Source organism: Thermobia domestica, chromosome 5 (assembly GCF_964235325.1).
Source record: "Thermobia domestica chromosome 5, izTheDome1.hap1.1, whole genome shotgun sequence".
In the NCBI taxonomy this organism is placed as follows: Eukaryota; Metazoa; Arthropoda; class Insecta; order Zygentoma; family Lepismatidae; genus Thermobia; species Thermobia domestica.
The window spans coordinates 54,465,775-54,479,485 of record NC_137458.1 but is presented as its reverse complement, the minus strand read 5'-3'; the positions used below and the strand labels follow the sequence as shown (position 1 = coordinate 54,479,485).

Here is a 13,711-nt window from a genome sequence, read left to right as displayed (position 1 = left end):
TGCAATTTTACGATCATCTAAGAGCTATTTTGTTCCTAATGAAAATGAAAAGAAAATTTATTATATTCTATTTCTATATGCATCAAAAATGTACCTTCTATCTATCTATCTATCTATCTATCTATCTATCTATCTATCTATCTATCTATGTATCTATTTTTTCTATGATGCAATGAATACTGAAATACTCAACTGGAGTTGCTATCCATTATATATATATATATACAAATATTAAATTTTTCGATTTAATAAGTTATTGGAAACGGTAACCTTTGTTTTGAAGCTTTGCTTATTATTCTCCTCATAGTTGTAGTACACCGTTATCAGAAAAAAACTAATGAATTTATTCTATAATTTTTCAGTCATGGATCTGCAAATGTTGGCAGTTATTACACAGTGAAGTTTATAATCAAATTTTCAAAAATAAAACGAAGAGTGACAGTTATCCGAAGTTTGCTGGATACAGTAGGTAAGAGTATATATGTACGAGGGCAGGTTGGAAAGTAAAGCACATTTTTTCAAAAAAGTTAAATATGTACCAAACCCAAACAAAGCGCAAATGAACTTACATCTTTCACCAAATTTCTAAATAGCCACCAAGTTCCTCAACACATTTCCCCCAGCGTGGTATCAGTTCCAATATGCCCTGTTCATAGAAGACCGTTTGGGTGGAGTATAGCCATTTCCAGTCTGTAGATTTCACTTCAGCATCTGTTGCAAAGTGTTGGCAATCCTGGAATTTATTCATGGGACCAAAAAGAGGAAGGTCCGTCGTTGCCAGGTCCGCACTATACACAGGATGCTCGAGCATCTCCCATCCAAATTTACTGAGTTTCTCACGGACATGATCAGCAACGTGTAAAGAGCATTGTCATGAAGAAATTTAACACCGTCAGCATTGTTATGTTAAGTCGTTTTTCACGAGGGGCACTTAACCAAAGGGTAATGTAGGCACGACAACTTTAAATGTAGGCTGCAACATTTACAGTTTCCCCGTGTTCAGCAAAGTCTGCCAATAACACATCAACTATGTCCCAGAACACTGTCACAAGCTTTCCAAGCAGATTGAGTTACCTTATTTTTTTCGTACTGGGTAATCTTCATGTTTCCACTCCAAGGAGGCCTACTTGGATTGGAGCGTGTAGCGGTACACCCACGACTCAGTACCAGTGACGATTCTTTCTACATCCCGTTTTGTGGCGTAACGCGTTTGGTGACCCAAGCTTGTCATCATTCGCTGGCCCTCTTGGTTGTCTGCCAGGTTCTTACGCATGCAGCTAGCACTAGCTGTTCGGAATTGCAACGTGTCATGAACAGTGTCGTACAACATAGGAAATGTCGAACTTCTGCGATAAGGATTGCAGGTGCACATGCCGGTCGTACAAAATTACTGCCTGGATGGCGCGGATATTCTGCGGTGTTGAGGCTGTTACCTGCCGCCCGGAGCGTGGCGCATTACTAAGATTCTCACGACCCTTTTCAAAGAATACACACCAGCTGCAGAAAGTGCTACGGTCCATACAATCGTCCCCATGCACGCCTTGCATATCTCTATGAATTTCACTAGATGTATGCACTTTGGCACACAAAAATCTAATCACCCTTAGCTGCTCTTCACACATGGACGACAGTAACATGCGCGCCATGTTTGTTCTGTAGTTTATGCTTCTCTCCCTAGAGCGGCACAGGAGAACTAAATATCCTCTGTAGATCAAACTTCAAACTCTCTTGTTGTGCAGTTTCACCGTTTCAGCTGCAATATCTGGGGACAAAAAATGTGCGTTTCTTTCCGATTTGCCCTCGTATATAAGTATGTACGTATGGAGGTAATTTCACGTAAGGTCAATATTATTTTCTATAACCTACTTATTCTTATAGACAAAGATGATCATGATGTGATATTTTTCACAATGATAAATATATATGTTATAGCCAAATGTATATGAAACGTAGGTTTAGAGTTTAACCTGAGATCAAATCTTTAATAACTTTGATTAGGAATCAAACCTGAATTTTCACGCAGCAGACGTGTGTTCTATCCGTCTAACTGTGATCAACTCTAACGTCTTAAGAATGATAAATGGTTTCTATACGAGGCAAATAAATTACGAAATATATATCATCACCAAACGATTTACCATGTATTTCTATTTGTTGATCGTCCTTCTGTCCACTTGGCCTAGCACTTTCACCTGATTTTAGTTAAACGCAAATCCCGTGTTTGTTATGTATATTTTAATTGGACTTTTATTTCATTTTTAACTTATATGGTCCTTTTGGGTTTAATTCACTTCTTCATTTTTTTGCTGTGGCTCTACATTGCCCATATCACACTCACTGCACTGAATTATATTGATTTCTCTTTCTTTTCCATTCCATCAACCTCTTCCTCTTTTGTTCTCTTCGTTACCCGTAATGCTTTCAATAACTACTACGTCCTTTCTGTACATCAACATAACTCTCAGTTTCTTTTGCATTCTTTATTATTTTTGTTTCTAACTTCTATCCTTTCTATCCCCCACCATGTTATCTTACGCTTCTTTCCTCTTTATTTACTTCTAGTCTTTCTACTTATCTTTCATTTCCTCTTTCTCCTCTTCAGGCCTCACTATCACTTCGGAAATGGAAGAGAAATATACCAGTTTCAAGGAAAGATAATGCATTCGTGTATAATGTAAATTAGGCTCGTATAAGAAAATAAATTACATTATTGATTAACAATATCGCATGACAATAAGAATATTTTGGCATTTTCTCAAAAGAAATAGATAAGCAGCGCCATGCCCGAATTTACCAAGCAATATATATATATATATATATATATATATATATATATATATATATATCCAAGTCGTAGGAAATAATTATTACATATTATTTTCTATAATTCTTCACCCTCTACGAAGAAGAAGAATATTTCCCTGTACCCAATCACATAACAATACCACGCTTTGAATGCTCAGCACAGATGATAATTAGGTAATAAACTTCCGTAAGTTGCATTTTTTTTTTTTTTTTTTTTGCAATTTTGTACCCTGAAGATGCCGCAAAGGAACTTACAGACGTACATACCGTGTCCTGTATGAAATTTTCAAATTTCGGAATTTCAAAAATTTAAAGAAGTGGTCCTATTCACTCACCCCAAATTGTATGCATAAAATAAAACTCACGAAAACACCAGATATATTTGAACAATACCTGTGTAATACTTTCAGCAACGGATCATGAACTTAATCATTGTGTATGTGGTATTGAATGTTTCCCTTTTACACACAGAATGTAAACGTGGAATAGTAATCTCGCGTTGTGACATTTCAAAAACCTACGTCCTTGTTCGCTTGGCATAATTTTGTCTTTAGTATCAAAGATTATTCTAGGTAATGTGTTCCTGGCAATGTTTGCATGTTGCAAAATTTCAATGTTTTTCTTGTTAGTTTAAAATTACAAGGGTGTATAAAAATAAATCTTCCTTCCTGTATATAGTATCTTAAATTAACATTATATTCGTATCATTTCCTATACAATGAACTAATACTATTTGGAGGATTAACTGTTTCGCTAAGTTTACTTTATGTCTTATACTTTTCACACTCTAATGCTGATACTAATGATAGTTTTGAGATGATATCCCTGTAATACAAGCAAAATATTTTAGATGTAATTCAACCCATACTTGTAAGCTGAGTATGGGTTGTTTATTGCAGTGCAAACGTTGGTCTTTTGCAAATATACTTTAAGTTGTTTATAAGTGAATATGTCATATGAGAAATACATAGAAGAAGCAAAATCGATCTAGATAGAAATTTGACGTTTATTTATACATATACTTCGTACACATTTATAAGGTATAATGCGTCTTTACTTGCTCCTAATTGTATAGTTAATTTGTAAATAAGAAATTAGCAGTCTGTAAATTTAACTGACTAAGTCATTTCTCAGGAATGTAGGTTATTTGACACGAAAAAATAAAAATGAAAGACTTTTTTCCATTATATCTTCATCTGCTCTTTAAACGTTTACTTATTGTAATATATTATCTTAACAAATACTGCAAGCAGCAGTTAATACTTTGTCAGTTTCATTTTCTACCAAATATCACATTTGTTCTACAATTTGTTAACGAAACACTGCGAAAAGTGCGTTAAATGTAACCTGCGTACTACTCTTCCATATTCACTCCATTTAGAAATAAAGTATGAAAGTTAGAAAAGTGATCACCACATCGAAAAACAAACACAAACGCGCATACACATAGAACACCAAAAGAATCGCAAGTATCATTTTGTCTACACCATGGACAAAAATCACAAACTCTAGCGTTGGTTAGATTGTTTACAGATAATCTGAATTTGTTTATATCCAATATTATATGTAAATATATTTAAAATGTTTCTCTTACATATTAAGCAAAACATAACTTTTGATTATAATTAAGTGAACGAATGGCGAAGTATGTCCATTGTTTCATAATTTTAGTAAGCATACCTAAATTTTGGTCAGAGCTACGTAATAAAAATGTAAGAACACATTCATAATTTAAAATATGAATACGCCCATAGACACAAAGTTAAGGTGGATCACTAGGTGTTCTCGGTGCCATGCTAAACACTGCTTCAATAGTATGGCGTTGCTTGGTAGTGTCGAGTGTTTTCTGGTGCCAGATAACAAAGTAAGAAATCGTGGAATTCTGCTTGGATACTTACTGGTGAAATTAGTTTTCGACCCTTACCGCAATTCACAACTAAGTTCCACTTCTCGGACTGTAACACTGTAATCCAGAAATTAAACGTACAAATATGGCAAGAATGCATTATGGCGTTCTGTGCAAGTTTTTTCTCAAAGTATATTTCCTTAAATATAAATTAATATATAAATAAAATATGAAACATAACACGAAAAATGGTTACACAATTTATTTATTTTGTAATAACATCGTCAATTTAAAGTACTTTACACATTCAAATAAACATGTGATAGAAATAAGCACTTCTAGTAAGATCTAACAGCAAGTGACATCTTGTATGCTCTTTGTAAAACGGATCAAATATGTTCTTTTATTTGTTGTATTTTCCGATATCAGAAGACACAACCAAATGAATCAATGTCTTTTGTTGTAGCTGAAATACAACTTTATCTTATAGTACGATCTTTAAAATATGTAAACGTTTCATTGCGCAGCAGTTATGTAATGACTTTCAGGTGGTGATCCAGCTTAAGTAAATTATTTTACAGAGAAGACTCATGAAACCAAATATTCCGTTAATTGCATATACACAAAAATCTTTAAACACGTTGGAAATTATCAAACTGAATATGTTTCAACAACGGAACATTTCCAAAAACGATGTTTTTTTAAAAAAAAAAAAAAAAGAGAGTCAAAAATTACTTTTAAATTCATATGATCGAAGTAGCTCTAGAGATTTGGAAGACAAAAGATCGTAAAGTTGAATATGAACCAAAATCCATATTCTTACCGAAAACAAGGCACTATTTGTTTATTTTTGTGTTAGTATCAATGCAATTTTCATTATGATTAAGTGATGTTTATGGATATTGATCTTTGTTTATGAACGTATGTGTTTCTGTTTCGATGCAGGCATTTATTTAGGTAAATCATCAAAGCGACGATTAATTGATAAATTGGAGAAAAGTTAATTTTGCCCTTCACTGATTCGGTATGTTTAACGTTTAAGAGATGATTCAACACATGAAAATAAGGAAATAAAGTTAATATGTAGATGGGGTTATAAGGTATTGTTTCCAACCTAGGGCCTTTAAAATCGCGAAAACACTACGTTTCAATACGTATGATATCGAACATGAGACACAGTGGAGTGGCACTCCATATAGGCGTAAAGGAAGTGACACATACGTCATTCAAATATGCATATTTTACTTCAGTCCAATGTGCTGGCCAGGGCTTCCCTATAGTACATAACACTAAATCATATTTTGACAAAATTGTCAGATATACTGAGAGCTAAAGGGGATGAAGAATGGGTAAAATGTAAAACAATATATCAATGAATGCATAATGCGTCGGAAGTAAGTTTGAGAGACTTCCAGCTACAAGATTGCTCGTATGAGCAATAACAGGTGGTTGGTGTATTTTATCACTATATATATATATATATATATATATATATATATATATATATATATATATATATATATATATATATATATAATGTATTTTACACATATAAGACAAATACAATACATCACAGCACACAATATTTCAAACACAAGGATCGTAGGCAGTACCCTCATATATTTGCAACTTTTCTCCTGAGTATTGCACTGATGCCGCGGTTATATCTTGCCTATTTTGGATTCCCCTTTAATTCAAAGAACATCTGAGAGCTATGTTGGGAGCATATCTTGGAATTGTGAATCGTACTGAATGAACGCGATATTATGAAAACAAGGAATCTTGGCGGCGACAGCCACTTACAGTTCTGACTTCCTTCGCTGTATTTTTTGTAAATTTTAAAATCTTCTTTAAATCAGAGAGTATATTAGAATGCTTTTGTTGGAAATATACATTATTTCGTATCATTCCATTACGTACACATTGCAATTTGAATGACGTATATACGAGTTTCTTTACGCCGATATGCGCCGTCACTCCACGATTCCTTATGTTCGAAATCACACGTACTGATATGTAGCATTTCCATACTATTAACTGCCCTAGCACTTACAAGTCAAAGTACATGTTAACTTTTCTATTATTTTGATGTGTTGAATAATATCTTAGACTTTGTTAGTATAGTTTATTATCATCCTTTAATTTGGAATAGTGCAGAGGAAAAATGACTTTTATCATTTATCAATTAGTAGACGATTTGAAGAAACATAAAGAAATATACACGTTTAAACAGAAACACACATTCACGGACACAAGTAAATAGCCACAGAGAACATTTTCATACTGGAAATCTCAGTAATATGATCACAAATATAAAGACATAATGTCATATTTTCGGATAGAGCGAAATCTTAAGTATTCAATTTTGTGATATATTTTTACTTCCAAGTTTCTAGAGATATTTTGATTCTATGATTGAGCGGGGTATGTGGCACTTCTTCTATGGTGATATATACTGTCACAGCACGATAGCTTCTGATACTTCATTGCACGCCTCTACCTCTGAAAATAAGCACGTTTGACCAAAGGTCCATATTCCTTAACTTCTTAATTTCTCTTATGTGAGAAATTGCCTTCTACAGTTCGTCTGTATATTTCATTAGCATCCACATTCATTAATACACACACAAACACACAGAGTGAGTGGAGGTCCAGGTCTTGGCTAAGCGGTTAGCGTACGCACCTTTGGGATCGGAGACCTCATTTTAATTCCCGGCGGAAGCTCATGTGGGTCAGATGACAAGCAAATCAGTTGGTCCCGTCTGATATAGATTTGCTGCTGAAATTTACGGGAAACTGAAAATTAACTCAACATAGAGTAATATATATATATATATATATATATATATATATATATATATATATATATATATATATATATATATAGAGAGAGAGAGAGAGAGAGAATAATATGGCAATTTTTGATAGTTCTTAAATTTGTAAATAGCGAAATATTTTCTTTTCAAAACTTTAGGTGAATGTTGATATATTGATTGTTCTATAAATGATGCATTAATTTTTCAGTGTACATTGGAGGCGTTCTTGGATTTTTTGTTGGAGCCAGCTTTATGAGCGTTGCAGAAATAGCATTCTTCGTTCTTGTAAAGCCTGTGCTCAATATGCTTCTAAAATTAGGCCATAACTAAGGAGTGACAATTAATCAAATTGAAATAAGTACGATTATTAAAATATGGAGCATATTTAAAACAAACATTTGTTGTGCAACATGAGTTGGTTACGTTTTATATAAATATATTAACCTCTCAGTCTCACTAGGGAAGGTCGCAAGGCGTTAATCTGACTTCCCGTGAATACCGTCAATCAATCAATCGACCCGTTTCTACATATGAAACAATTACGCAAATGGAGAAATCCTCTATCGTAAGCATATTTGAAATAGGAATGTTAAAACTTGAAAACTGAACACATTCTGAAGAATGTTTGAAGTAACCATTTCTTGAGATTGAAGCTTCATTTTTGGTATTGGCTTTTTCGGGTGTCCAGCACAGTAACAAGGCCAAGACATAAGCAGTTGTTTCCAAGATAAGCGCATTTATTGGGGAGTGGATGAAGGATAATGGTGTCTTACAACTTGCAAATGGCCTCCTAGTGGCACAGCGGGTCAATGAGCTAATAAAATATAAAGTATTTGCTACCCTGTTTTTCATGTATTGTCATTCAAATATCCGTTTTCTCTGCGGCCTCCTTCAAATTGAACACTGACGTTTGTCTCCGAAACGCTTTGCCAGGTATGCGAAATTCAATGAGGATTGTCGTGTTAGTCATAATTAATCCTGTTATGGACAAACACAGTGTGTGGGGTTTTCTCGGGGTTCTCCCGTTTTCTCCTGCTTCCTTTATTCTATCATTTCATGCATTTCTCATCATTACCGTCTCTTTAGCCTAGCCTGAATAACGGTGGGAAGTAAAACTTAGAGATTAAATTTCATTTTTCAAGATTTTAATCTTGTGATGATCTACATTGCGATGTTCTTGCCTTCTGTACGTAGGTGTGAGACCGATATTTTCTCTAAAGGTCCTGTCACCAATTTATTGTTTTGCCCAGATCAGCTGTCCAGCAAAAAAATGCACTTTTTGCACTACAACACATGTGAAAAACAAAAATCAGCTTATTCTTAAAATGAACTTAAACAAAATAAATTATCCACCACAGGCTGGCATTGACAGTGAATACAAATATCAGTTTACACCATCAGCATTTCACTTGTAGTCAATCGCGCGGAATTTGCACTTCAAACAGATCGCGCAGCGCCACATCTTCCTGCCGTGGAACTATCCTAAACAAAATTTCGCGCTCTGTCAGCCTATGCTTATACATTGCCGAAGAGTTTTTTTCAATATACCATCGCCTGCCATATTATTTGTTTAGTTTTCAGCAAATTGAAATAGCGATTATGGGAAAATACTTCTCAAGCTCCGGGGAATAGGCTATTTGAAGATATTCAGCGACAACATAGGCCGAAAAATTAAAAAAAGAAATGATTAGCGGGAATGTGCGCTCAAATCTGTGAACAAGGTGGTTTTTATTCGGGACAAAACTGGTGTTTGCATACATCGTGGCTAGCCGATTGTTTGTTCTTTGGCCACATTTATCGCCGAATATCGTAAAATATTCCCTGAAGTTTGGCTACTATTTTCAGACAATCACCATTAAAGTCCGTTGATTTTTTTGTAAAAAAATGCTAGCGATGAGGTATTGAAACACCGTCTTCCACAATGAATAAGTAGGTTCCAATTGGATTCGGAGTCCCGTTCACGTTAGTTCGGCGGTCAAGCGTTTTTATAGGCAAATGTAATTGTACAATTTGAAGGGGCCACACAGCGAATTGACATTTCAATAGCAATACTGTCAAATAGGGACGACAAATACATTTATCAGGCTATCGACACGGTGTGCTAAACAGAAGGCAATTTGCAAGTTGTAACACGCTATTATCCTTTACCTCCACCCGAAAAGGTGCTCTTATCTTGCAAAATACGTACATTTTGACCTCCAAATATACTGGTTACCCAGGAAAACCCCCCTATACCAAAACAGTGTCGACAAAAAATGATTATTTCAAACTTTTTGCCAAATCCGTTCATTTGTGATCTTCTAACCCTCGTAATTCAAATATACTTGCGATCGAGGATTTGTCCGCTTGCCCAATTGTTTCATATGTAAGCTCCAGTTAATTAGGCATAGTATTATTATGAAGTCAGAGTTACATCCTGCGATCTTCCCTAGTCAATGTACTTATATAGTGTTGACTCATTCTTCACGAACCTTTGCAGTCCATTCTTTAAAATAGGAAAATTTGTAAGTAGTTTAACATATTGAACAGAGATTTGTATCATGTAAAAGAAGACGCTTTTGAAAATGACACTAAAAGTAGAAACTTTGCATGTTCTCCTCTCCGTGATTTCGTAAACCACACGGAATAAATAATAAGTAAAGTTTCTGCTATATTTCGTCAAAGATCACTGAAAGTATTTTCTAAATATTAACTGGATGTAACACAACATTGGTAATAAGGAACTTTACATTTACTGAAAGAAAAGATACTGCACAAAGTTACAGAGCAAAGTACTTTCTGAATATATAGTGAAATGAAAGGATATTTCTCTTTTTAATGCTTTAAGTATTTGTGAACAGTTTTCTTAGAAAAGTAAAACCTGTCTGGAAAAGTAAAATCGAGTGTATGAAATTTTCAGGATCGAATTCTCACTACCAAGGAACAAATGTTGATGTGAAGTTCTGATTACGAAATATTATTATAAATTTCGAAAATCTATATTTCTCACTAATTTTATATATATATTAAAAGCAATGCGTCCAGTAATATTATGATTTTGATAAATATTTTATGATAGTTTATATAAGAAGAAAGAACATTATTTGAGTGTTTTTGCCCCGGAAAAGCACAGTGAATATTATGTTGAATTGTATATATTAGATTAATTTATACATTTAAAATAGTGAATTTATTTATTACAATATTTAATTAAAAATCAATGAATAAAGTAGTATACATTTCTTTTCGTTAAATCAAATTTTGAATATGTGTACAGTTCACTAATAGTTGCCTAAGTTTAGGTTAGAAAGTTGAAGAGTCTCATACTCTAATAGCACTTGTGACAAATAAAAATAATTGAAGCGCTTGGAGGATAAACATGTTATGTTACATTTTTTGAAATGTTGCATTTTGGCGGTTCATGCACGTGTTATATGTTGATTATGCCATGCGACACCTTATCTAGTGAGTACTCGTCTGGGTGCAGGTATTTAGAAAGGATAAAGGCGGTATGTCAAGGAACAAAGTTGTGAAAGTAAATTTTCCCGTCATATTCAATTTGTTACATAGCACCTTTATCCTCCAAGCGCTTCAAATATTACTTTGATAGGTAAGCGCATTAGAATTAGGAGTTAATATGCTGTATATTATTCTTAGCTGTACTGTATCTTTATTCTATAAAAGCAAAATACATTTTAGTATGTTGCACTTAAATCCTTTATATATATATCAATATCTACACAGACTGTCCCATAATTCGTGTGTAAACTTTAATTTCATAGTACTCAGAACTGTTAAAAGCTAGAACTGTGAAATTTGCAGGCAATTTAGAGGAAAGTGAGAAGATTTGTTTGATAGTAAAACAAGATCGCGGGTATTATTGTTTGCGGAGTTACAGGGTCAAACGTAAAATGAGATTTTTCCTTATGGGATTTCAATGTTAAATAGTAGTCTCACATGTCATGTTTTTGAATATCCATGTCCGGTAGCAAAAATTGGTATATCGACATAAATTCTGATCCGAAACAATGTGATAACGAGAAATGTAGGCAATCGTAACCCGGTGACCTCAAACAGGTCATCTGTGACCCTTGAAGAAAAAGCTCCCTTTTCAACAGCTTATTGTACACGACTAACTCAGTTGAAGATACTGTTAGAAAACCATATGCACAAGGGATCTACTGAACATCCTTTTTAGCAAAACGAAGAGGTCAACAACATCATCAGAGGTCAAAGGTCACGTAGTTAAAATGTCATATTTGATGTGTTAACAAATAAGAAACTGTAACATTGGAAATAATGCTTTGAAGTGCCATAGAACACATGCATAAAGATCCTTCCAACGAGTGTGTATGGGCATAGGAAAAAGTTTCATAGTTGCTAACACATCAAACATGAAATTTCACCTGCGTGACCTTTGACCTCTTACGATATTGTTGACCTCACACACACACACCAATTGGAAGATCCTTTCTGCATGTGTCCAATGGCAGCTCAAATCACTCTTTCTAACGTCACAGTTTCATACTTGTTAACACATCAAACATGACATTTTAACTGCGTGACCTTTGACCTTTTATGACATAGTTGACCTTTCTGCTATGCCCATACACACCGATTCGAAGCACCTTTAAGCATTGTTGCATGGTAGCTCAAATCATTTTTCAAACGTCACAGTTTCATAGTTGCTAACACATCAAACATGAAATTTTAACTGCGTGACCTTTGACCTCTTATGATGACCTTTTCCCTATGCACATACACACTCGTTGGAAGGATCTTTATGCATGTGTTCTATGGCACTTCAAAGCATTATTTCCAATGTTACCGTTTCTTATTTGTTAACACATCAAATATGACATTTTAACTACGTGACCTTTGACCTCCTGATGATATTGCTGACCTCTTCGTTTTGCTATAAAAGATGTTAGGTAAATCCTTTGTGCATATGGTTTCTTAACATTACCATCAACAGAGTTATTCGTTTACAATAAGCTGTTGAAAAGGGAGCTTTTTCTTCAAGGGTCACATATGACCTGTTAGAGGTCACCGGGTTACGATTGCCTACATTTCTCGTTATCACATTGTTTCGGATCAGAATTTATGTCGATATACCAATTTTTGCTACCGGACATGGATATTAAAAAAAATGACATGTGAGACTACTATTAGCATTGAAATCCCATAAGGAAAAAAATCGCGTTTTGACCTTTGACCCTGTAAATCCGCAAACAATAATACCCGCGATCTCGTTTTACTATCAAACAAATCTTCCGACCCTCCTCTAAAAGGCCTGCAAATTTCATAGTTCTAGCTTTTACCAGTTCTGAATACTATGACATTAAAATTTACACACGAATTATGGGACAGTCTGTATATGGGGTTTTACACAGGATATCTGATACTTGGAGCCAGGGCTTCCTAGAGTAGAGGTCCTGTACCTCAGCGTAACGGTAAGAACGAAAGGATTGTAGAAAAGAATATTCATTTGGATTATGCATTTATTGATTGAATTTATGTTCTGAAACTATGCCTCAAGTTATTTTGCAATTACCATATTAGCAGCCACAGAGCTGGGGATACTGAAGGGAAACTGAAGTTATAAGAACATTATAAAAGCAACAGTTTGAGCTATATCTTCAGTGGCAAAGAGAGGCAAAACATAGAAACAGATTTTTACTTTTTAATTATTCAGAACAATATCCTTAGCTAGGCCGCAGAAAAACAACCAAAAACAAAGCTAAAGTAACAGTTCTACCAAGTTTGGCTAATGACTTCAGAGTGAATGATGCGAAACAAGTCTCTTGAACTTCCTTTCCCCAGCTAGTTCGTGGAATAAAAGCCTCTAAAAAAGAAACCGAGTTGGCCTTATGATTGTGAGAAGAAATAGCTTTCAGAACGCATCAGCTTTGAAAGACATTGCTGTATAACCTACAAAATGCCAACAGCACAGGTACGAATAGAAACTAAGTTAATGTTTGCGGGAGACACGATACTTAGACTTGGCGAGAGTTAAGCGACCCAACTGGGTACTAATTTCAATCCGCCAAAATCTGACTTGGGTTTATGCTTTCTTTTCTCTCATATTTCTTTCTTATCCTTAAGCAGTAAATTTTCCAACTTAGGATTAGAGTCAATCAATAAAATGGTTATCCTCATTGTCAATTTATGAGTTTTTCTTCATTATAACATTTATGGTATAATCTGTATCCAAGAATTTATTCTTTACTCAATTTAACATTTGTTTTTATATATATAATAAATT

At 34.4% G+C, this 13,711-nt stretch overlaps 1 protein-coding gene across 1 annotated transcript in view; it reads left to right on the top strand.

Moving 5' to 3' along the window:
• Positions 1-13,711, top strand: part of LOC145685081 (uncharacterized) — a 204,710-nt gene that overhangs the window by 55,758 nt on the left and 135,241 nt on the right. The window contains exon 4 of the mRNA XM_081757426.1: positions 363-469. Coding sequence (XP_081613552.1) covers positions 363-469 — 107 coding nt within the window. The remainder of the gene's footprint in view (positions 1-362; positions 470-13,711) is intronic.